Source organism: Leptosomus discolor, chromosome 3 (assembly GCF_034619465.1).
Source record: "Leptosomus discolor isolate bLepDis1 chromosome 3, bLepDis1.hap2, whole genome shotgun sequence".
NCBI lineage: Eukaryota > Metazoa > Chordata > Aves > Leptosomiformes > Leptosomidae > Leptosomus > Leptosomus discolor.
In genome coordinates, this window is record NC_141393.1 from 82984829 (window position 1) to 83010297 (window position 25469).

The 25469-nt window shown below is 47.3% G+C and overlaps 1 protein-coding gene across 1 annotated transcript; it reads left to right on the forward strand.

Moving 5' to 3' along the window:
* Nucleotides 1-2899: 2899 nt before the first annotated feature.
* Nucleotides 2900-25451, forward strand: LOC104351227 (vitellogenin-2-like). Its single transcript, XM_009957282.2, has 35 exons — nt 2900-2939; nt 3304-3324; nt 3501-3652; nt 5393-5644; nt 5797-5958; nt 6078-6226; nt 6632-6782; nt 6872-7029; nt 7112-7277; nt 7778-7903; nt 8945-9163; nt 9584-9801; nt 9924-10021; nt 10434-10558; nt 11184-11285; nt 11875-11994; nt 12123-12312; nt 12641-12734; nt 13500-13685; nt 13891-14035; nt 14818-15046; nt 15133-15308; nt 15570-15881; nt 16248-16295; nt 16457-16543; nt 18022-18234; nt 18337-18479; nt 19400-19538; nt 20255-20390; nt 21546-21732; nt 23019-23110; nt 23596-23693; nt 23776-23935; nt 25032-25193; nt 25336-25451. The coding sequence occupies exons 1-35, from the start codon at nt 2900-2902 to the stop codon at nt 25449-25451; spliced, it is 5172 nt and encodes a 1723-aa protein (XP_009955584.2).
* The last annotated feature ends 18 nt before the right edge of the window (nt 25452-25469 follow it).

Genomic DNA, 25469 nt, shown 5'->3' on the forward strand with positions numbered 1-25469 from the left:
TCGCTGGTTAGCTTTTGAAAAAGCTTGAGGACCTTCTGTAGAAATGACATTGGGTTTGCTTTCCCCGGCAGCTTCAATGAATGCACATGTGTGAGTTTTATTGTTTGGATGTGAGCTTTATTGTTTGGAAAGGTAATGTCCTCAGTACCAAAAGGAGTATGTTTGAAAGACGGGCATAAATACACAGTTATAGGCAGTTTAAAGGCTGCCACGGTACCTTGTGCTGCCAAGTGACGGGGAGCTGGCAGCAGGCAGCTTTTGGGCGCTACCCGGCAGCACCAGTAAAGCTGGTGGGTTTTGCTGCTGGCCTGGAAGTCACTCGGAGCAGGGACGGGAAGCAGACTTCCCCAGTAACCTCTGAGGCCAAATCCAGCAGAAGCTGGGGCTTAGCATGACCCTCGGAGCTCCCAGCTCCGGTGGGAGCAGCCCATGGGGCTCCTCTCTTCTCAGCCTGCCGAGGCTGGAGCACGGTTTGGGGGGGGGGGGGGGCACACTCTCCTCTTCCAGCCCCCGTGCTCGGGCGCAAGGGGTGCGATGAGCAGTAACGCCCTGGCAGGAGGCCCGTGGGTACCATGGCAGCTGGAGCGCCCATGGGACTGCGTGGGGGGGATGCGGGCTGGGGGTGTCCAGCCCATGAAGGGCTGTGAGGAGGAATCAGGCAGCCGCTGCCCCTCCCCCCCATGCCATTGCGGAGAGAGCCGAGCACAGCTCGGAGGAAATGCTGTCCTGGGCAGGTCCTGGGCCCAGCAAAGTTGTTCATCACCCTCACCATTTTCTTAGGGGTGTTTTTTTTGCCTTTTTAATTCAGGTTATATCCTTCGGAGAAATATGAAGCGTGAAAGGGCTGTGAGAGTACAAGGGGGGGACAGGCTGGGAGTGGAAATCGTTCTTGACGTACTGCAGAAATGATCTAGAAAACAAGAGGGTTCAGTTCTCTAAAGAAGCTCTCACCAGCAGGTTTTCCCCACGCCTGGAGCAGAAGCGTGGATGATCTTGCCCCGCGGCAGCAGCACGGCCGGGGTGAGCGGGGATGTGGCGTTTATCGCCCAAAGCAGCGGGTGGGGTAGGATGGGGGTGAGAGTCTGCAAGCCCCAGGCTGGGGGTTTTGAGGAGAACCTGCCCTTGCAGCCAGGCACAGCCCGTAAAGACCCTTATTTTGAGGCGTGTTACAGTTCGTGGTGTTTTAGCGATACCGTGTTGTAATTTTGAGACACCGAATGCAAGCGTTGTTGCCTTTAATCTGCCACCACAGCAGCGCTCTTCTGCTTGCACTGCCACCGACCTCGAGTCCTCGCTGCCTGCAGCTGCACGTAGTGATGCCCTATGAGCTTTTGAGCCTCCAGCACCAGTAGCTGAGCACTCAAATCCTTCAGCTGCATTTACCGAATCCCCAAAGACATGACACAACTCCCTAGTGAAGGGCTCGGCTTTTCTGTCAAGTGCTATCAGTTTTACAAGTGAAGGGGTTAAAACAAACAGGACCAGAATACAGTGCTGGTAAAAACAGGGTGAAGTATTTGGCCTGCTTCAAAATTATATATATTTTTTTTAATTTTTTTTTTACTCTACAGATACAATCTTGGATCTAGGAACAAAATCCACAGTTTGTCAGACACTATAAATTATATCCCAACTGCCAATTATAAACAAAAAAAACCCCAACAGCTGAAGAGCATTATGAAAACTAAGCTGTCTTGGCTAGGAGCCACTGATCTGTCGATGAGAAACTGAATCCAGTCCCTTCCCACAGCGAGCTTTGGTTCCCCACCGGCAGAGAAGAAGGTTGATGGGCTGCGCAGCACCCACATGAACCTCTCAGGCCCGGGGCCGCCGTAACCTGTGCAGGCTCCATGGCCTGGCGGTGGTGGACCCAGGGATCAGGGGACCCAGGGACCAGCTGACCAGGGGTCCCAAAGATCAGGCCAAATCCTGGAGCCAAGAGCAGCCAGAGGGACCTGCTCTAAGTGGTCCTGCTCTGGCAGGGTGGGGTTGGATGAGATGGACTTTCAAGGTCCCTTCCAACCCCTGACGTTCTGTGATTCTGTGACCCGCGGGGCTGCCTCCAAAGGGACAGGGAAACCGCCTGCCGACGGGAGAAGGGGGCGCCCCCGTGGGGTGATGGTGCCGACCCTCGTTACGCGACGTGACGTGAGTTTGGGTGACCCACGCTTTGTACGCCTTTGTAAACCCAGAGGTTGGCGTCCCTCACGCCTGTCAGCCTCGTTCCGCCTCACAGGGTCAACCCATCCAACCCCCTGCCGCGGCTCACCGTGCCGGTGAAGGGGGCTGCCGTGTGAGCCCTGCAGGAGAAGGCACGTGAGGGAAGCCCGAACGCCAGCGGCGCTTAGCCGTGGCCTTGGTGACAACGACGGGAGGGTTGTGTCACTGGGTGAAGTCCCCAGCCCCGGAGAGCAGCGCTGTGGGTGACGGCCTGTCCCGCTCGCAGCAGGGTGGGTGTCGCAGGAGGGTGCCAGGGGATTTTGCACAATCCTGCTGGGGCGCTATCAGTTAGATAAGCCGTGTGCCTCGCAGTCAGGTCAGGATAACCCGGGCAAAGTCAGCACGGGCTGCAACCACACCGGGTGCTTCCAGTGAATAAGGATAATTTATAATTTTTCTTACACAATAAACATTTTGGCTTGAACTATATTTTAATTCTTTTAAGCACTTGTTTCTAAAGGTACCTTCAGCGCCTGCAGTTGGTGACGTGAGAACAAAAGTGCTTGTGATGGGTTTTGGCTCAGCAGTAACAGCCGGCGCCTCGTCCCCGACCCCCTCTCCCTCAAAGGCTTTGAGTGGTTGATAAAAAGTTGATAACTCAACAAAATTCACCGTGCCTGTTAATAATTCTTCTATAAAAGCCGCACGTTTTCCCCTGCAGTCTTCAGTCGCTTTTAGCATGAAGGGACTCATCCTGGCCCTGCTGCTCGCCCTCGTGGGTAAGTTGAAGCTTTACCAGCACTGCTGAGCCATGATGGCCACTGCGGTCCTGGGCAAACTGCATCTCCTCGGGGCCTTTCAGGGATATTTACAGCTTAATCTGCTGAAGCCCTTCTATGACTTTGGCTGTAAACTCTTAGATTTCTGCTAAGCCTAAGCTTAGCAGCAGGGGAAAAGCTGAGCAAGCAGCAGCTAGTGAGTGGGGCTGGCATGGGCTTGGTGTCCCCAGGGGTGTGGGGTGCACCCTGGGAGCCCATTACTGGTTGTTTGCCAACCATTAGCACGCTGAGTAAATGAATAATAAATGAAAGGATCGGCAGAGATGGGGGTTACTCACACAGCCTTCTCTCTCCTCCCACACAGGGGCCCAGAAGAAAGACCTCGGTAAGTGCGCTCCCACGCTGCCCTCCCCTACGGCCGTGCCTTGCCCACCTGTTTTTTGGCAGTAGCGGCCTCGCCCTTCTTTGCTGGGATGGTTCTTGCGAGTAACACCACAACAGCCATAGCAAAGGAGGTGTTTCTGCTTTTGTTTTTTTTTTTTTTTTCTTTTTTTTCAGTAGAGCCCGTTTTTCATAGCGGCAAGGTCTACCTGTATGGCTACGAGGGCGTCGTCCTGCACGGGCTGCCCGGCAGAGGCCTGGCGATGGCGGGGATGAGGCTGACCTGCAAGCTGGAGATCAGCCACGTGTCTCGCAGCGACCACCTTCTCCAGGTACATCACTGCGGGCGTGGGAACCCACCCACATCACAGACATCTGGTTTATACCTCCGGGCTGGCAAAGCGAACCACGAAAAGATGCAGAGCTCACACAAAAGCTCAGGGCCCTTCCCGGTGCTGAGATGACCCTGTAAGCCCAATGACAGACCGAGCAGCGATGATTTCCCCGAGCAGCGCTGGGGGAGAGCCGAGGGCACGGCTGGAGTGTCTGCAGCTGTAGCCAAACTGCTTGGGGTACCCGGTCGTGACCTACAGACAGTGCCACGGGCTTCCTCACAGCCCATCCCTCTGCAGGAGGGAGCCAGAGCTGCTCCAGCTCTGCTGCCATCGGTACCTCAGCCCCCTTGACTAAAGCTGCCTTGAGTTCATCTCCGTGCAGAAATACGGCAGGCAGCTCCTTTAAAGAAATGCCCTTAAGCTAGTTTTACTAAGGCAACGCTAAGCTTGAGAGTGAAAATGAGAATTCAGGCATGAAATATCCATGGTTTTCTGCCTGGTCCATAGCCTGAGAAAAGCTTGGCACCAGAACTCAGATACCACATGAGAAAGTCCTGCCTGTCTCCATTATCTTCCTTTTGATAGCCTTCACCTAGGCATTAATTCAAATGTGAAGAATTCTAATGGTAATGCTTGTGCTCGTTGTAATGATATCAGATCTGGAAAAGCTGCTACTCATCGAAAAGATTAAACCAAACAGCTTAAAATACTGCCTTGGAATGAAAGATCACAGAAAAGGGATCTAGAAGACACCACGTGGGGAGAAAGCTGTAAAAGGGCACTTAATGTTCACCCTAGGAGTTTGCTCAGTCTGTAATCCTGGGCATATATTACTGAAACAGCGTGGAGGAACACCTATTATTGAACATTGCACACTGCTGCAATCACAGGCTCTGTGTAACCTCACTAGAGTTGCTGTACCTTCAGCAACTGCAGACAACAGTCCCGAGCAGGATCTGCTTTGAGGAAACGTGACAAGAGGCAAGCTGCCCGTGCAGCACTGATGACAAATGCCTCAAATGAAGCAGAGCACTAAAGCCGCACCGTTTCCCTCTGCGCAGGAGCACGTGCTTTGTGTACAAAGGTGGAAGGCACGCGTGTGTGTGACCAGACACGCATGCAGGCACGCGTTTCCCACTAGGTAGCAGTCAAGGACTTGTGTGCAAGCTTTACAGCTCGATAAGCTCAAAACCATGACAGCCACTTCCAAAGGAAGACGTCAGCTCCCGCTGGGCCACCTCCCCGGCGAGGTCCTGCGGTCATCCCTGCCTTCCCATCAGCTGTGCTGCGGTTTTGGCGCTCTGGGACGTGCCGGACCTGGGGCAGCAGCCAAAATAGTCCCCGTGTGTTTAGGCAGGCAGCTTGAGCTATGGCTTGGCTGCCTTACAGACTGAAGGGAGATCTCACCGGACATCTGTGGAAAAAGGGCGAGTAGCCTTTCTGTACGGATTGCTGGCAGACGGTATTTCACTCACCCAGCAAGCTTTGCCAGACTTGCTGAAGTTCTGAACGCTGCTTGCACGATCTCATTTTTCTGGCAGAAATCCTTCATGGGAATGGCGTTCTCAAGGATGCTTCCTAGGCCCAGCACAAGAGTCCAATGAGGAAAGCGTTTCCTGCGGTGTTGGACAAGCGGCTTGTGTTTGGCCATGGATTGGAAGTGCCCAGTTTCCCTGGTTTTGCACTGTTTCAAACTGATGGGGAACAGGATGAATGTTTTCCTAATTTTATTCACAGATTCAGTCACCAAAGCTGGAGGAATACAACGGCTTCTGGCCCACGGACCCCTTCACTCCATCGTCGAGGCTCACAGAGACCCTTGTTGCATGCTTCAGCCAAGCCTTTAAGTTTGAATACACTGAGGGAAGGGTTGGAAGCATTTTTGCCCCTGAGGACTGTCCCATCTTGTGCATCAACCTAGTGAGAGGGATTCTGAACATGATGCAGATAACCATCAAAAAGTCACAAAATGTGTATGAGCTACAAGAGGTTTGTTTTTTTCCATTCTGATTTTACTTTTATTCTCCTATTACTGTTATAGAGTAACTTGCCTGCACATAAACACTTCCCAGGCAATTTTCGTTGACCTATTTATCGCTGTTTCAAGCGGAAAGTTCATTGTGTTTCATCAATACTCACAGGCTGGGATTGAAGGCATCTGCCAAACCAGATACGTTATCCAGGACGACAGCAAGAATAACCGCGCCACCATCTCCAAAAGCAAGGACCTAACGGACTGCCAGGAGAAAGCAGTGAAGAGCGTGGGAATGGCGTACATCCGCCCCTGCCCCACCTGCCCCCGGGTACGAGCAGCACGGAGCCGCTGCCCAGCACTCACTGACGTTGGTGGGGAGTTTGGCTCGTCTGTGCTAATTAACTACCACCCGTTTGTATCTCTGAGTGGGTCTCTTTGCCCTTCTAGAAAGGCAGAAACATGAAGGGCACGGTGACGTTGACTTACAAGATGAAGTATGACGGCAGCGGGACCTTGATGACGTCTGCCACGTCCAAGCAGGTGTACCAGATCTCTCCCTTCAATGAACCCAACGGGGCGGCGGTCATGGAGGCAAGGTAGGCACCGTTCTTAACGTAGCTGGGATCATCAGAGCCAGGAGGAGGTGCCTAAAACGTATTTGCTGTTGATTTGTGAGTTAACAACAAGCATCTGGCCTGTGGGCTGCAGAGGGCCAAGGCACCGCAACGTCCCTGTGTGGGATGGGCTTGGTGGGCCACGTGAAACGGTTGTCCAGCCTCTCAGAGACTTTGGGAAACTCTAATGAAAGCCCTCGCCAGTGCTACGACATTTCCAGATAATCCTGAACAATGCATAAAGGGGGAGGGCGGGATCCGTCTGCGGTCAATGCAACGGTCCTGCTGGGCACCCCTCGGTCTGCTCCAACCGCTGCACATGTCCTCCACACACACACACACAACATGGTTGAAGGCTCCTCATGCATTTCCTTCTTTCCCTTGAAGTCAAGAACTGTCTTTGGTCGACATTAAAAGGAGTCCCATCCGTGCACCAAAAACTCAGCTGCGAAACCAGGGGGGTCTTCGTTATCATTTCTCAGGAGAGCTACTCCAGATGCCAATTCCTCTAATGAGGATTAAAAATCCAGATTTACAGGTATTAGAGACTTACTTTTCATTATTTATAAGGTCATCACAGAATTATTTTAGACGTGGTTCCTTCCAACTCTCTGTTTTTCCCCATAGTTAACAGACACGCTGATGCAATTAGTACAGAATAACGAGGAAGGAGCCACCAAAGAAGCTTCAGCCAAGTTCTTACAAATGGTCCAGCTTCTTCGCATAGTGACCCTTGATCAAATTGAGGCTTTGTGGGTGCAGTTTGCCAAAGACCTTCCCTACAGGTAACCGTATTGCCTTCAGCCAGGATTTCCAGTCAGAGGCGCGCTGGGCAATGGGGGTAACGGACCCTCCTCTCCCTGGCAGGCACTGGTTCCTGAGCGCCATCTGTGCTGCTGGAGCCACTGACACCTTCAGATTCCTGAAGCAAAAAATTCACGATGAGAAGCTGAACATCTGGGAAGCAGCTGCGACTCTCCCCCTCGCCTTCCACTTCGTTACACCCAACAAGCAAACCCTACAAGTTGCCTCAGTGAGTACAGATCGTTCTGCCTTCTAGTTCCTTCTCACTCCTTTTCAAAGGTGAATTCACAGGATTACCAGTGAGAGATGCAACATATTTCTTTCTAACTTTGCAGATTGCAAGGTATTAACAAAAATGGGGAATGCTTTAGAAAACGTCTCCAAACACTTGTTGCTGAAATTTTTAACAGCTTTGATATTTGATGTTAGAACCCACAGATCCTAAGAAAAAATCGCTGTTGATTTCTTTTTGCCAAAACAAAATTGCTTTAAAACTCAGACAAACTCAAGAAAGTAATAGTGTGTGACATAATCCAAAGTACCTACAGTATAACTGGAGCGAGTCTATTTACTTTTATTGCAGCTGAGTGACTAGCATTTGATTTAACTTCTCCAACTGTTTAGGAAAAATCCAAAGCCATTTTATCTATCTAATTTCTCAAATGTATTTTTCACTAAATACCAGCTCTATTTACTAAAAACATTAAAGACTGCTGCTTTCTTCGGCAGACTTTTCTGACCTGTCCCCAAATCCAGAAAGCCCAAATGCATCGAATAATTGTTTACCTGGGATATGGGAGCATGGTAAATAAACACTGTGCTCAGACTTCACTTTGTCCAAATGAACTTCTTCAGGTAGGTGACTCTCCTTTCTTATTCATAAGGGGTGAAGAAATTTTAAGAATGCCTCTAATTTAGCCCTCACAATGCTGGCAATTAGGTACCTCGCTGTTCACAGGCCTCACTCTTAGCTGTGATTGCCTGCAAAATTGCAAGGACAGAATGAAACACCGAGCTGATACCTTTGAAAAAATCTGGTCTGAACAGCTCAGAATTTCCAATGTAAGTGGTAGAAGTCCGTGGGGATAATGGATCCCGTGAAGAACCTGAAACTGAGTTTTGGTATGGCAAATTTAAGATTTAAGCAAAATAATTACAATTCTTCTCTCTACTTCTACATTAGGTAGAGTGCACTTTAAAAAAAACCTATTAAAAAAGCCCTGGAGTGTGAATATAAGATATGCCATAGGTTAGGGCTTCCAAAGAGGCCCTGCTAGATAATTACATATCACTGTCAGAAACACCCAGGACATTGTCCTCGGACTACGCAGCTCTGGCTCCTTACTCAGGAGGACCACAGCGCCGAGATGGCCTGCTGGTGTTTGACATGGGTTTAAATCTTCCCAAAAAAAGAGTGAAACAAAGCCAAGCCACCAGAAGGGTAATGTGTCTTCCGAGAACACCAAAACTTAGAGCTATGGCTATAGGAAGTGAAAAATACGCACGTGGCATCCTGTGGCTGAGCAGAGCCTGGGGGCTACAGGCTGGCAGGGCTGGTGGAGGTGCCCCAGGGAACGACCGAAGCCGGTGTCAGCTTGGGCTGCCCTTGAACTTCCAACAGGCTTTCTGGTGCAGGCATCCACCTAGGATTATCTCCTACACCCAGGCGTTAAAATCAGGGACAACACGGTGTAGGGAGGAAACCAAGCGTGCTTGTACGTTCCACGTTTGGCATCCTGATAGTGCTGGTGAGATTATTTTTCTTCCTAGGAGAAAAATCTGAGCAGCTTTATTCTGGGCTTTGCACCAGCGGTTGTTTTGCTCGCGATGCATATTTTTATGCATTATTACAAGATCGTTACCTGACGGGATTAACCCAGTCTGCTCTGTTTCCAGCCACTCCACGACCTTGCTACGGAAGCCACCAGCAAAGGTGATGCCAAAGGCATGGCCTTGGCCCTGAAAGCCATCGGCAATGCAGGAGAGCCGGCCAGTATCAAACGCATCCTGAAGTTTTTGCCAACGTTTTCCCCGTCCGCAGCTTCGTTACCAAACAGAATTCATGAGGATGCCGTGCTGGCCTTGAGGAAAATTGCCAGAAAAGACCCTGCAAAAGTAACTGAAATTATTATTATTTTAACAAATGTCTTAGAGGATACGATTTGGGTCGACTTAGTGATCGAGAAATAATAAAGCCATCAGGTAGTGTTAGCAACTCTGGGCAGATTTCTCAGTCACTGGTCTTCCCCTTGCCCACCCTGCAAATTCCTGACATCATCCCGTTCTTGCTAAAGTCCTGGGAAAGAGGGTGCTTTAGTCACTGTAACACTGGGGCCATTACTCATGGCTCCTTCTTCCAGCCCTGTGTGCACCGTCCACCCAGCAGTATCTTCATTTCCAGTGACAGGTCCCATGCTCACGTCTCTTGTTTAGGGTTTTGTTCTCCCTTCACTGCAGACCACGCGTGCACGGTCGAGGAACCTCGTCTCACTGAGACGTTACGAGGTACTCACAGGTTGTGTCTTCCTCCTCTAGGTAAGGGACATCTCCCTCCAGGTCTTTATGGACAACACTCTTGCTCCTAACGTCCGAATGGTGGCTTGTGTTGTCCTCTTTGAAACTAAGCCTGCTCTTCCGACTGTGATAGCTGTGGCCAGCTCGCTGCTGACGGAGCCCAGCTTGCAAGTAGCCAGTTTCACCTATTCACACATGAAGGCTTTGGCAGCAGGCAGGATCCCGCAGCTCTATAATCTGTAAGTAGAGGGAGAAGTACATTTTTTAGTAGCAAATGGTGATTTATTTCTTTTCTTGCAGTTTTCTAGGAATTTGGTCACGGTTGACTATCTGCGGACGATTTTGTCTCTTTATTACTCAGATCTGCTGCTTGCAACATTGCCCTTAAACTCCTGAGCTCCAGACCTGACAGGCTGAGCTATCGTTACAGCAAGGTCATTCATGTCGGCGATTATTCCTGTGAGTACCAGGAGCCCTGTTCACCGTTTCAGCTTACGTAGCAAAATGCCTTTATTGTGGTCCCTGATTTTCATCCAAAATCCAACCAGGGGCTGTGAGTTTAGCGTGCTCTTGAAACAGGAAAAGCACAAGAGCCTCCTAACATGCAAATTCCCCTGCTCTGCTGGGTACCTGCTAGGGAAAGTGGTGCCTGCACATGGATTTAGGCCTCCTTCTTCAGCCACTGTGGTTGTGTTGACCCTGCCCTAGAACAAACTTCTCCTCTTCAGGTTGCAAACTTGAGGACCTGTGGGACTGAAACCTGGCAGAACCCCTTGTGCTCTGCTACAGCATGTGCCTGAGGTGGCTTACACTCACCAGCCACCTCGGAGACCCTAACCGAAACCTTTGCTGCTTTTTATTCCTGTGACAGCTGAATATCAGGCTGGTGCCATTTGGAGGGTCTATCTAATGAACAGTCCCAGCACCATGTTTCCATCCGATATAATCACAAAAGTAAGAGGATATTATGCAAATACTGCAACAGATATTATTGAGGTAAGTATTTCATTAAAACAGCCAGCTACAGCCAGTATTGCTTGTTAAGCCATTTGGACTGTGATGTAGCGTTTAACTCCATCTCTGGTTGTTGTGGAAGAGGAAATTTAGATAATGATTACAATTTTACTTAGGCTTCTTTTATTTGGGCTTCTTGACACATACATTCAGCAATGAACACGTTCAGTATAGGCAGGGAAATCTAGGAGAGCGGAGGAAAGCTTAAGCAGCAGAACATCCGTCTGCCTACCCAAAGTCACGTGGCATCTACGGTATTTTGCATAAGTACAGGGAAGTAGCATCAGAAATTAAATTTCAGCCAGCAGCGCGGCCAGGGCAGCATGAAGCTCCATGTAACAGCACGCAGGCATTAACTCAGCTTCTTAGGCAAGCTTTGCAGCCTGGGCTGAACTCTGCGCTGCCCTAAAATTATCCCTGCTGACTAATTCAAAGCTGGCTCAGCACGTCCACGGCCATAGCCCGCAGTCATGTGCCAGGCAGACCCAGCCTCATGGCTTCATGAAGTAGGTATTTAGAGCGGCCTCGGCGAGCGAAATACTAGGTACAAAGGTTCTCCTGGGCTTCTCTCCGCTGGGGCTGCCACGCCTGGCTCTGTTTCCTACAGGTGGCTCTCCGGTCCCAAAGCCTAACCAAGTTTATCAGGAAGCAGAACATTCCCTTTGCCGAGTATGATACGTACAAGACGCTGAAGGAACTCGGTAAAACGGTACGTCTCCGCGCGCACCCTTCTCATCTCATCCCGCCAGCGCCGGGGTTGCATCACCCACCCACCCACCCACGGAGCCGTCCCTTTGATGTTTCAGTGAGGAAGGAGTCAGTCATCCTGTTTGGTCACGGAAAGGTGTACTTACATGGTACTTAAGCTGTCAACAGATGCCACCTTTTCACTCAACGTGTCAGCCCTTAATGTACACTACAAAAGATGATGATGATGATGCTGGCAGCCAAAATTCATATGTTTTAAAGTGTATGTTAAAACACAGTAAGTGGTTGCTCTTCTCTTTTAAAATGATTATTGAATAAGACTTTTGTTCATGAGTCCTTGGGTGTCACCCAATACTTACAGCAGCAGAAATTACCAAGTCCTTACCTCATCCTTACACGGGGAAACTCCCACCAAAGTCAGTTATGCAACATAAGAAAGGCCACATTGGTTCAGACCTGTAAGATGTCTATTAGTTTTCCGGCTGAGGAACCACAGTCAGCATCCTTCAGATGGGATCTCACACATTACTGTATTTCAACTGACATTACCTGCTTCTTCCCTTTCTCCCCATCTCTCCTTGACACGGCAGCTTCAGGGATGGAAAGAACTGCCTCCCGAAGACCCTCTGGTGTCCGCTTATGTCAAAGTATTGGGCCAAGAGATCGCTTTCATTGACGTTGATAAAGACACCATTCAGCAGATCATGACGGTACCGACAAGGCTGTTGCCCTTTTTGTCCGTGATGCGAAATTAATTTCCCTTCCCCTGTCTCTTCTTACCTAGTTCCCTAACCTGTTTCTCTGTTTTCAGTTCCCTAACCTATTTCTCTGTTTTCAGAGTCTAACTGGATCATCAAACTGGCAGCCGGTGGTGAAAAAAGTGGCGGAAGAGGTCCAGCGAGGCATTTCAGGCCGATGGACCCTGCCAGCGATGGTGGGCGAGCTGCGGCACATCGTCCCCACGGTGGTCGGCGTGCCGCTGGAGCTCAGCCTGTGCGGTGCCGCGCTAGCCCAGGCTGCGGCCGACGGTGAGGCCAAAGCGAGCAGTTTCCCCACAATCATTGTGGGTCCAATCCCTCTGCTGAAATTAAATTCCTCTGTAATCTTGGAAAATACACTTGTCATGTGGAAACACTAGTGTTCAGCTACCTCCACCGGGTTTGAGAAGCCACTAGCATGTTTCACCTGGGACATATTTGTGTAACTACGGTTTGGAGTAGCAATCTTGAAATAATCACATAGAGTATTTCAAAATGTAAAAGCACCGCCCATGTGTAAACTACTGTGCTTACTGAGAACTGTCTCTCCAGCATTTATTGTTTCTCTGCTCATATAATTCCTCTCTGTCTTTTGCAGTGGATGTACAGATATCACCACCATTATCTGACAGCTTCAAACCTTCGCAGTTGTTGGAAACCAACATGGATATTCATGCTGACGTCAAGCCAAAGTAAAAATGACATCTATTTTCACATATACACACGCAAGCATTTATACTTCTATTTGAAATACATAGGTGATGGCATGTTGTTATGTAGGGGTCTTACTTGCCCCAGATTTGGGACGGCTGTGCCAGTCCAGAGGTGTGAAGTTGCACGAAAGCAACACAATCACCTGACGCTTTACGACCCTGCAAACGTAGCAACGTGCCCTGTATCCCTCAGGATGCTGCGCTCTTCTCCCAAAAATGCTCACGTTTGTGCCTGCTCAGCGACTGAAGATACTAAGCTGTGAAGATGTAGTTCCTTACATATGAACAGGTTTTCACAAGTCCAACAGAGGATGGCATCAACGCCTGGCACAAGCTGCGGGGGGGGGGGGGTGTTGGATTTCAGGGGGAAAAGGGAAATGCTTCTGGATCCACAAAGCCCAAAAGCAACAGTACTAATAACGATAATAGTACTAATGATAATAGTAATAGTGATAATAATAATAAACTAGGCACAATCTGAAGCTAGAAGATTCTGCATTTGCTTGTCCTCAAGCAATGTGTCGGTGACAAAGCAGCGAGAGGGGCTGTGTTGGCTTTGTTCACCCGATAAATCCCTTCACCTTTTCCAGGGGCACTTCAGCTTTTTGTTTATCCTGTTACAATACATCTCTTCATCCATCAGTAGTGGCTCTCACCTTAAACACAACAGCAATTTTGCATTCCAAAGTTAAATATGCACATATTAATCTGTAATCATGCACGTTTTTACTTCCACTCTTTCAGGACGTACATTCACATGATTGCAATGATGGGGATTAATACACAATACTTTCAGAGCGGTCTTGAATTTCACGCAGAATTCAGCGCCAACGCTACAACGAAATTTGATGCCAGGATAAATATGAAGGAGAAAAATCTGAAGATTGAAACCCCTCCCTGCCATCAGGAGGTTGAGCTCGCAGCCGTGAGGTACAGAAGAGCTTGTTGCCTTTTGGGTGTTGTGTGTTCCCGGCTGTGATCTCCCGGTCGTAAAATCATGAGCGCACAACTCCTCGTTAGGCTCTGCCGTAGCTTGGCAGCCACGTAAAGCTTAGCGTTGTCTTTTTTTGTGCCAGCAACGACAGGGAAGCAAAATCAGAAGCTGTTACTTGTGTGCCATGTCTCACCTCCACAGGAGCGAAGTTTATGCTGTTTCAAGGAACATGGAAGAAGTCACTTCTGAAAAGAAATCCCAGCTTCTCCCCGAAGGAGATGTACCAAGTACCTCCGACCAGCCATTTCAGTCCTCAGAAAGATCTTCAAGACCTGGCAGCTGGAAGGTAAGGAGGCCTCTCAGCATCGGTATGGCAGACGGGTAGAGAACAGGCAGCTCCTCAGAGGGGAGGACACAGCAGCTGGCTACCCAGATCACCCACACAGGAACTGTGAGAGTCAACAGGTGCCTGACATACCCCAAACCGAGCCTAACACGAGTCCCAGGGGGTTCAAGACATGGTCATTCACACTCTGCTCGCTCTCATCAGCTCACCCAGGTAGGGTTGCTTTGACAACATGCCTTACTATTTCTTTACAGCCACGGGGAGGGTGTGTGAAATCGATACCCTTTGTACAACATCCCTTTTTTCTTTTTCCGAGCCAAAGCAATGTGGAAAAGTTGGCTCTTGGGCAGGATGGACATTCTTCTTCCCAAATCCTGAGGTGATCCCTGCAGTGGATTGCAGAAGCCCGTTCTCTTGCTTGCTTTCCAGCTCCTGAGGCTGGTGTGGGAAGGATAGGTTGACTTGCAACAGGAGGGCTAGTAGCCCACCACTGATGCAGAGGAATAGCCCCTCCGAAGAGCCCTGAAGGTTCAGGTTCTCTTGGGAACGTGATTGTGAAACACTGCCTGGGAAAGGCTGGGCAGGAGAGCTGGCCTCTTCCACGGAGCACTCTGGAGGAAACCCCACTGCTTCCAGTGCTTGGATCTCTGACTTTAAGCAGCGCTTCCTGACTTAGGCCGGACTGTCGTCATTCACTTCATTAATACGATGAAAGATTTTAGGAGCTGTGACAACTTTTTTGTGGAAAATATCTTTATTTGCCATATTTTTGTTTAATGCAGCAAAGCAATATTCCTGGCGTGATATCCAAAGGATACCAGCAAGGTTCAGAAGAGGCACATCACCACGGCGTAGGAGGAAGATTTTACGCGCACACCTTCTGCAAAAAAATTGAGAGCTTGGGATGTTCTGCTTGTCTCAGCCTAAAGTCACGAAATTCTGCTTTCTTAAGAAATACCTATCTGCATGAATTAGTTGGAGAACTTGAAGGCAAAATAGTTTTGAAGCCAGGTACAGTCATGACAGCAAGCTTTTCTGTCAGTCTGTGAATGCTGCTCAAGCAGAACAACCCCGGAATTTAAGTGTCTTGACTTTAGTTCCTACAGATGCTGATATTGAGAAAATTCAGCTGGAGATTCAGGCAGGATCCAAAGCAGCTTCCAAAATACTTGATGTGGCAAGCTCAGGGCCTAAGGAAGAGGAGGAGATATCTCCATACAAGGACATTCAAGCTAAACTGAAGAAGATTCTAGGCATCGAAAATGTGTTCAAGGTAAGAGACTTTGAGCATCAGAGAGGGAAATACTTTCCTATAAATGAAGCCGAGGGTTTCCAGGGTGGAAAACTGGCATGGGAAAGCAAGGATTTCAGCTGGGAGGAATGGGTCTAGGTCAGTTCTGGTGCAGCTTCTGCAGTGTGTGGGGCCAGGAACTTGTGCTTCCTTGAAAGCCTGTGGTGAGCAGCTCGTCTGACACCCAGAGAAACGTTACAGAACGAACTACAGGTTCGTAACGCTTTGAACTGTTTTTTGGAGGTCGCAAATCAAACACGGCACCGTAAGAGACGAGTTCACAGAACAGAAAAGCCTGCAGTTACAGACCTCTGGGCAGAGCCCCGCGCAACCCCTCTCTCCAGTTCATCCTCTTCTTCCGCGGCGGATGGTGAAGAGCCTGGAAATGGGCACAAGGAAGGTGAAATAAGGCAATCTAGGAAGAAGCGTGGTGGCAGCAGCAGCAAGAGCAGCAGCAGTGTCAGCTCTGCTAGCAGTAAAATCTGCAGCAGCAGTGGAGAAGACCATTCTGGAGACAGGCACTGCAGTGGGGACAGTGACTATTCCAACCGACAGGTAATTCAACCAGGCTGGGCCTTTTTATATGTCTTGTTGTGAATGTTTTTTGTACATCAGGAAATTGTGCCCGTAGAGCATGGACCAAAGAAAGAGAAAACAGACTGTTGAGGGTGGCCGTGTGCTGCAGGGTGGACAAGGTCACCACCTAGCAGAGCTTTTTCCCCTTTTTAACCTCTCTGGTTCTCTGAAGCATTTCAGTTCAGAAGTTTCCCGTTTCGGAAGATTTCAGTATAAATATGTTTAAAAAATGTAACTTTGTTTTGCCTTTTTTCCATACTCAATACCGAACTTTTTAATGCATTTGTCAACAGTTAGATCTTAGAAGATCTCTTAGATCTTCTTACATTCTGTCTATTTTCACAGGCAAATCTACCTGTTTATCAGCTTTGGTTCAAGCCAGCGGACGAACAGGTACATTTACCGCTTATACTGTGAGTGGGGCCTACAACTGCCCTCACCAGCTTTGCTGCAATTAGAGCTTAGTTCTCTGAGAATAAAAATACGAAACACTATTTCCGCCACAAATTCCAATGGTAAACAGCTTGCTTCAAGGTGATTCTCTGGTTTTGCAGCACCCAGGAAGGGAAGTCCTGAACAGCAGCATCAGCTCCTCCTCTCCTTCAGCCAGTGACGAAGGCATCTCTAGCGCCACATCTCAGGTGAGTGTCTTAACCTACAAGAAATAGAAGCATTTACTTTGGATTTCCAGTTACTGCATGTTTATAACAGAAAAGGAAAAATATGGTGATTTAGCATATTTGATAATGCATAGAAAGAAAATGAATTGTTTCCTGGTTTAGAAAGGCAAGCACATTGGGCAGCCATTGAATGTTTTTCAATATTGACCCAATACAGGCAACATTTTTTAATGAAACTGGAATGTGTTGCTGTGTATGTTGGAATTTGTGCTGCTCAGTAAATAATCTGCTACAAAAATGAAAACACTTCAGAAGTGCTGACCTGCTTGATCAGGAACTGGTTTCAGGTATATTTCGGGTTGCATAGCTCTCTGCAAAAGCTCGGGATTTTGCCACTCTTTCGCTCCTTAGGACTTCATGCCAAGTACTTCTGTTCATGCACAGCAGGACCACACAAGGCCTTTCAAAAGACCTTGATTTTGCAGTAATGCTCCAACCTGGAGAGCAATCCAGGTGTTTATTCGGGAATGACGGCATGGTATATGGTTAATGGTACCCAGTCCTTCCGTAAGAACTATTGTAAGAACTGATGGAATCCGGAGCAGCAGATTTCATCACAGGAAAATTTCACACTTTTCAGACAATGACCTACGTGCTCACAAAATAGTAAACCTTGCTTTGCTGAGGCACCCCCTCTGCACCAGCAGCTCCCAGCTGTTAGTGCAAGCAGCTTGTGGAAAAAAGGAAACCAGATCAACCTTCTCCCTCACCCACCTTCGTGTAACTTGAATTCACCTCTATTGTCCATCTTTTCACCACATTACTGCTTCCCTGAACTCTTCCCAGTCTTCCCCAGTGCTCTCACCGCATCCACCTTCTTCCTCAGCCACAGCCTCGCTCTTTCCTCACTTCCCCCTAAGCCCTCGCCAGCTCTGTCTCACCTAACCCTCCCGTGGGTCTCTCCCCTGCCCCACCGCTCAGGTAGGGCAGCGACGGCCAGAGGGGAGGATGCTGCCTGGCACAAGGCTCTGACTTTGAACAGGGCCACGTGCACATCCCACACTTTGGACTGCACTGATCAGATCCCTCTGTCAACACAAAATTATCGTGGTTTTAAACAGCTTAAATGAATTTTATCAAAAAGGCTATTAGCTAAACTACTAGAGTTGGTGAGAGAGCAGTGCTGCGCTGGGTAACACTGGTTCTTTATACAGGAGGGTCCTACTCCCTTCTTCCTTCTGCTATCCTGAAATTACTTTACCAAAAGCTTCCCCACAACACTGCTGTTTCACTTACATGGGTGGCCACAGCTCTCCCTTGAGGCAAATCCCCACATGAACTGAATAGATCGAGCAACGATCTACGATCCTGTCCCATACTTCAGATAGAAAGACTTGTTGAATGAAACTTTTCCTTTACTTTTTATCTGCAGTTTTACTATAGTAATTTTAATGCTTTCTTTATGTCTTTGGTCTCTCTTTCCTCTCTACTGACTGAAGCCTAAATTCTTGGGAGACAGCAAGCCACCAATACTGGCTGCAGTCCTTCGTGCCATCCACAGAAACGAGCAGCCGACGGGATTGCAGCTGGTACTGTACACTGATACACAACCCATGAGGTCGAGGATACAGGTGTTTGGTTCAAGTATTACAGGATCAAGTAGATGGAAACTCTGTGCTGACGGTTCGGTAACAAATTCCCATAAAGTATCGGTAGGTTCGAAATAACAATCGGCTAAAATGTAAATAGAATACAATGATCTTACTCTGTTTTATACAAACATATATATATATATATATATTCCCCTCTATTAGGGTTCTCTTAAATGGGGTAAAGATTGCCAGGACTACCAGATTGCTACTGAGATTGCAACAGGGCAATTTGCTGCTTACCCAGCTATGCAGGTGAAGCTGGAGTGGCGAAAAGTATCTTCAACAGTCCGAACAACTGCAAGATGGTGAGATTTGACGCTAGTTTTTTCAAAATTCAGCTGTGTCAAAGCTCCAGATAATTACAGATTCTCTGCATTTTCTGAGGTGGAAAAATTCCCCTTAATCAGTATGATATGATAAAATCAGATTACCCACGTCTGGGTTTTTTCTGTGTATTCATTCCCTCTGAGCACAGTGCATTTCAGCTTGCAGGAAAACCGCTTGAAACAAAGAGGATGATGGGATTCACCCAGTCTCTAGCAGACTTTTAATTTAAAGTGCTTGAATTAGGAAATTGGTCTCCTGATGCCTCCTAATTGATGGAGGCTCAGAGCAGAAGCCTAACCTTGGTTCTCCGAGCGCGTCTGTTACTTACTTACTTGTCAGAGGGGATGAAACTATCCATTTGACTATCCTGGAGCAAAGCCACAGAACTCAGCTGTCTTCTGCACTGAGACTGTGCCTTTTTTTTTTAAAGGAATATTTTCTGTATGTCTCTATTTGGGTCCCAAGCCTGTAAAGGAACCCAATCAGAGAGATCCCTCTGTCAACACATTGACAATCTCAGTGAGCAAAGGATCCTCATGCTAAAAGTTACCACTGCAGGACTGACACGCTCATACGAGGTCACCTATTTTTTAGCATGTTAGTATTTTAGGTTTTATGCAATCGGTCCCTATTTTTAACTCCAAATGTGTTTAAAACAAGTTGGCTGTACTTTTCTTCTCACATTGCTCTGCCATCCAGTCTCTTGAAGACTGTAACCACCAGCAGTTCAAACCTGCCTGTCCCTCCTCCCACCCACACCACCAGCTCCTACCAAACCCTGATACAAAACGTGCCTAACACAGAATGCAGGTTGTGTTATGGAGGTACTTTAATCTGAACAAATAATAACCAATTTTTTCAAAGACAGATCATTTTAATCGCTCGTTTCCTTTTCCAGGTTCTACTCATTTCTTCCAGGAGCTGCGTATGTGCTTGGATATTCCCAAAGGCAACAGCGTGGTCCCTCTCACCGGGCAACCTTGGTCATGGCCCTGACATCGCCAAGAACCTGTGATGTTGTCCTCAAGCTACCTGAGGTAACTATTTCCACTATCCTTTATGCTGGGGTGTTCAATGCTTATGAAATCATTGGTTAATAGCTTTTTTAACCCACTGACTTTTTTTTTTCAATGTATCAAACTATAAAGAAGCTCCCAGCACGAGGATATTGTATTCACACAGTTGGTTCCGTGACAAAAATATCTTATAACACATTTCTCTTTCTCATGTAGCATGCAAACACAGGAAATAACAAATAGGTCACATAACAACCATCTTGATTGATAGCACATTAACAGTAACTTATTAAAAAGACCACTTCTCCCCAAATCTTCAGGAAGGTGACAGGTTTTCCTGGGTCCTGGAAAAGATAGTAAGACCCGGCTGTAGAGAAGCAAGAGGGCCAAACAGCAGCCCTCAACGTATAGGCAAGGAGAGGGTGTGCACCTCGGGTAAGCAAACTGTTCAGACTGCGAGCAAATGCGATGCACAGCTCCCCAAAACGCTGCAGACTGGTGAAAATCAAACTTTATTTATAGCCCTGCTATTCTATAGGTGGCAGATGTGTCAAACTGTAGAGCTATTTCACGCTGTAGACAGAGGATTCGATTTCTTTTCAGCTCTGACCTAAATCTAGATTCTAATTGAGATTTCAGTCAGCACAGTCCTCTTTGAATGTTACAGGAAAACGCTCTCTCATCTCGACGCTGTATTTTGCATCTACATTCCTGTTTGCTTTCTGACTGATTTCCAGCTCACCATTTACGACAGAGCCATCAGGCTTCCCCTGCCGCTCCCTTCCAGTCCAGGTACACCGATTCCAACACGACCGTCCTCCGACCGGAATGTCTTTTCCCAAGCAGCACTTTCAATCCTTGAAAACCTTAAAGGTCAGCAATTAACCATCTGCACAACCATTGACTGACTGTGTAGATTTCGTAGATACGATTTATACTTTTGACATAACTTGACATTATTTTACATTCACTTTAAAAAGCAGACAGATTTTAAATAGGAATGACCCCATCTGTATGAAAATCTGTGAGGCTGCAACGATGCAAAGAAAAGGAGACTTATATTAGTAAGATCAAATATTCCGTTCCACGCCAAAGAGTGGTTCCAGATGGATCCATTCCCAAGTGCATCCCTTTCAGCTTCACTGCAGAGATTGCTCGTGAAGAAGAAAACACCACAACGTTGATGAGAGGGACATCTAAGCGACCTCAGATTTGGGGTGCTCTGCTGGATTAGCGCTCTTATGTAGAAGCTAAACCAGCTTCAAAGGCATACCCATTAATTTCACCTCCTGCACCAGATTTTGAAGGGATTACTGTTTCATTAATGCTGTATTAGGAGCTAATCACATTATGCTTACTTTGGGTAAATTTTAAGTGGAAAAGCTTGATGTAATCTTGGGATAAGGAGTCACATTTTGCTTGAAATCAGTGGGCTAATATCATACCTCTGCATAGTTCTTTGGTAAACACCAAAACTAGCCCACATTAATTAAAATTGCTGTAAAATAATTTCTAATCAGAGCTGGTGGGATTTCCAACAAAATACCATTATGGTGGGAAAGGGAGACGTTTGCTTTAGCGTGGGTTTTTTTCCTCCCCATCTTCCAACTATTTCTATCGCTGGTTAAGACTCAGTAAAGGTAGCAGCATTTTAGTGAATTTCCTCCCCTTTTAATGCCAATTGTTAGCGACATCGGAGAAATTCTTTTGACTGCCACAGCGTTACAAAAGCCCAAAGGCCACAAACAGAGAGCTGCACCCGCACCAGCTGCGAGCAGAATTTCTCTCACACAAGGATCGAATCATGAGAGGGTTGCACTGCTGTCTGGGGACTGGCAAAGTTTTCCTTTCGTATTACTACAAATCCAAGATTTCATCTGAAAGAATCATTTTGCTTTTCTGTGGGAATAGGTAAAACCAGAAAATGGTCTTTTGGGTTGGTTTTTTTTTTCCATTACAAATCTGGAACAGAATAACTGTCTCACACAAAGTATAAAAAGCTTCCTTTTGACTGATTTTTCTTTTCAGCTCGTTGTTCAGTGTTCCGAAATACCATCACAACCTTCAATGGTGTTCAATTTAACTATTCAATGCCTGCACGTTGCTACCATGTCTTGGTGCAGGACTGTAGTCCAGAACTGAAATTCCTGGTGATGATTAAAAGACCTGAAGAGTCCGCTGACCTTACAGCAATAAATGTCAGACTCGCCAGCCAGTAAGTATCTGCAAACTTAATGACGGGTAGACGTCAAGCTGAATATGCTGTAGAGGTGAAGGCCAGATTGTAGGGGCAGATCGGTGGGAGCATAAGACTCATGCGAAAACTACTGATGTCAATGGAAAGATTTCTAGGAGTGTCAGTGGGATTTGGGACTTTGTCTTTCAGAAGTGCTTCTGAAACATATCTGAGGTCCACAGTAACTTCACTGCCCCAAATTCTTCATTAATTGGTTAGCATTTAACCACCTCATTTCAGTTCTTAGTAATTAGGTAGGCACATAAACTATAAATCCAGAAGGGACTATTGTAATCATTCAGTCTGGCCTCCTACACTAAGCTAATAATTAGAACTAATTAGCACCCACAATCATCTCAGCAGAGATGTTGAGAAGTGGACATAGCTAAAAAGGGAATTACTTATCCCAGATTAGAGGCCCTCTCTTAGGTCATCCCTTAGCTGGTGCATAATGTTCTCTAATCTATTTGAAATTAAGACACACTTTGTTTCATCTTGGAGCAATCGCCTCTGCCATCATTGCTTCTTCTTTAAAAGCACAGTCTGATACTCCAAGTTGTATGGGATTATGCACACCAAAACCATTGTAGGGAGTATTCCTCAAAGCCCATAAATAGGCTTTGATCTGTAAGGTTTCATTACAAGTAATTATTTGTCCCTGAATATTGTGCGGCTAACTGTGCCATAATGTTAGAGAAACAGAGAGAAACTGGTATTCCGGGCACCTGTTCCATGGAAGAACAGAAGGATGCTTGTTTTATAGCCTGTATCTTTTGTGATAAAGACATTCCTCAGCGCTGTGTCATTCCCGACCGTTTCATACAACTGTAGGGATGAGCTTTTGATGTGCTTCAGCTTCGTATTTCTTCATTAGAGCAAACACTGCCCTGAAGGAAATACTACGATCCTCAGACTATTCAGGCTGTAAGAGAACCTGCCTTAGGGAATCCAATCTTCCTTTGAAATGCAAAGCACCTTCACCTGATGCGAACGGAACAGCAATTACATCGTTCCTCAACGAGGGTCCCTGGTGTCTTCCCGCCTGAACCTCGGTCCCGAGCAGACATGCAGGGATGAGTAAAGCCAGGGCAAGGTGCATTGCGAGCTCTCCTCCTGGCACGCTCTCCTGGGCTCTCTCCCAGTCTTCCTCCCAAAGGGTAGCAGGTGATTCACACCAGAATGATAGGAGCATCCCACACCAGGAACTGGGAGCTGAGTAGGGCGAAGGAGAAGCATTTGTTTATACTCATTTCCTTTATTTAAAGTGAGGTTGACATGTATGTTTCCAATGGACTCATCCAGTTGAAGATTAATGGTGTTCAGTTCCCAACAGATGTTCCCTACACATCTAATTCTGGTAAGAGACTCACCTTTATTATTCTGTTTAATCATTTCTGATCTTTTGAAGAAGGAGAGGAGATGATCCCGCAAACACCTCCTAAGATAACGATCGCCCTAATCTGGGGCACAATTAGGTGATTTTAACACACCTCCGTGCTAGCTTGCATAGGGGGCGGCAAGGAAGATGGGGCAAAGGCGGCGATGCTGATCCTGTGCGACTTTGCACAAACCAAACACTGCAGGGCTGTGGTACCTTGTGCGGATCCCAGAGACCCACGGAACAAGCATCTAGATGTCCCCTGGCCACGGCCACCCTTGTCACAGGCCTTCAGCTTGTTCCAGGGCAGGGAGCGGTACGGTCTCTTTCTCGTTTCCCCCATCTCTTTCAAGACACGTGAGAGCCTGCACTAAGTCCCCAGGCATTTAACACCTGATTCAGGTTGGACCCTAAAACAATAACTTCCTTTTGAAAGAAACTTCTTTTTGCTTTTTGTGTTGCAGATGCCAGCATGCTGATCAGCAGCGAAAAGGATGGCCTGTCACTAAAAGCCCCGGATTACGGCATAGATAAACTCTATTACGATGGGCAGAGACTCGAGGTATTTTTCTAAAATTATTTTCAGTGGGTTTATTTTTAGAAGAAAAACATGTGAAGTGCATCTTTTCTTTATTTCCACAAAGATCCAGGTTGCTTTCTGGATGGCTGGAAAAACATGTGGTATTTGTGGAAAATACGATGCTGAGAAGGAAAGGGAATATCAAATGCCCAGCGGATATTTAGCTAAAGATGCAGTGAGTTTTGGTCAGTCCTGGATCATCTCAGAAGACCCCTGTGCTGCAGGTACTAAGATTCTAACGTCTATTAATGTCATTGCCGTTGACTAATTAATCAATCACATGAACTGATTATTTATATGAATTGTAGCACGATCACCTTATTTTTCACTATTTTTGTGATTCATGACCATAGAGTTAAAAAAAAAAAAAAAAAATCTGTTTTTCCCGAGTTTGGTAGTTCACTGGTTTTGTCACATTTTTATATCAACTTCTTTTGCACTAGGTAGTTACCTGAAGTTTGTGTGCTCCACATAAAATTATAAACTTAAAACTCTCTAAGATGGTAAGTTAGCATGAAAAGCAGGTAGTTCGACTGATGACAGAAAACATTTTATGTCTTAGTAGATTCATTCTTTATTTCCATTCTGTTATTTCCCAGCTTTTACTTTCCCAGAAAAAAAAAAAAAAATATAGAATTGAGCCCTGGCTATCAAACTAGAGGGCATTTGAGGTGGGAAATACCTGTTTTAATTTCCCCAGGCTGAAGATGAACTTAGTCTGAAACTTCAGCCCAGGAATGACTGTTCTCACCATCCAGGTCCTATACAAAAACATGAACGTATTTGTAACAGCAGGGTGCACTGCATTTTGTGTGGAACCCGACCCTCTAGGCACGTGGTGGCATTTTTGGAATATATCCTTAGATCAAGCTCCCCTGGGAGGCCTGGTTCCAGGAAAGCCTGGATCACAGAGGCTTAAGGACTAAGCTACTCAGCCATGGCAAGGCAGGTGTGATGCTAGGCACAGTGCAGAAGCTGATCTACGAATGTCTGGCGGCCACTACTGCCCCACGATGAAGTGCTGTCACAGTTTGGGTAAAGTTGAGTGTCACTTGGCCAAGGTTTTCACATGTATCTTTTTTTTGGATTTGGACACCCATGTCCTACCCAGATGCTATCTGGCAGGCTTCTGTCCCTGGGACTGTGCCCCACATGCCTGATTTTCTCACAGCCTCAGCTATTGACTGAAAACTGACTCACTTCAGTCAGATTAGTTTCATGTAGCTTGATTCATCCATTGGCCTTAGTTGGGGCTTATTAAGTCCGAACAGTTATTTATATAAATTCTGTAGGTGCTTGAACAGAATTCCTGTTTTATAGCTTGTAAGCTGCAGCGCAAATTTGTCAGAATCGAGAAGCCAGTTGCATTTGACAAGGTGGCAGCAAAATGCTTCTCCGTGGAGCCTGTTCTACGCTGCGCCGAAGGCTGTTCAGCAACCAGGACCGTTCCCGTCTCCGTGGGCTTCCACTGCGTCCCAGCTGGTGAGGCTGCAGAACGGGTACTGGGGCACAACACAACCAGCACGCCCGGCTGTGACAAACCGTGAGGCTGACTGTATTAACACACCCGAGTACCTCGACGTGTATGAAACACCTCACACGACCTCTTTCTCCTCATTTGCAGACTCCGCTCTCGACCTGGAAGGCCAGAGCAGGCTGGACCAGAAACCCGAGGACGTCGTGAGCATGGTTTCGGCACACACGGCGTGTTCCTGCCAGCGGCAGCCGTGCCCGGCGTGACGCCCCGCTTCACACACT

Excerpts from the sequence above, each read along its gene's own strand:
- LOC104351227 (XM_009957282.2), top strand. The coding sequence starts at position 2,900 with ATGAAGGGACTCATCCTGGCCCTGCTGCTCGCCCTCGTGG. Across the intron at positions 6,783-6,871 it reads TTAAAAATCCAGATTTACAG|TTAACAGACACGCTGATGCA; the intron begins GTATTAGAGACT and ends TTTTCCCCATAG. Across the intron at positions 18,235-18,336 it reads CAAATTCCCATAAAGTATCG|GGTTCTCTTAAATGGGGTAA; the intron begins GTAGGTTCGAAA and ends CCCCTCTATTAG.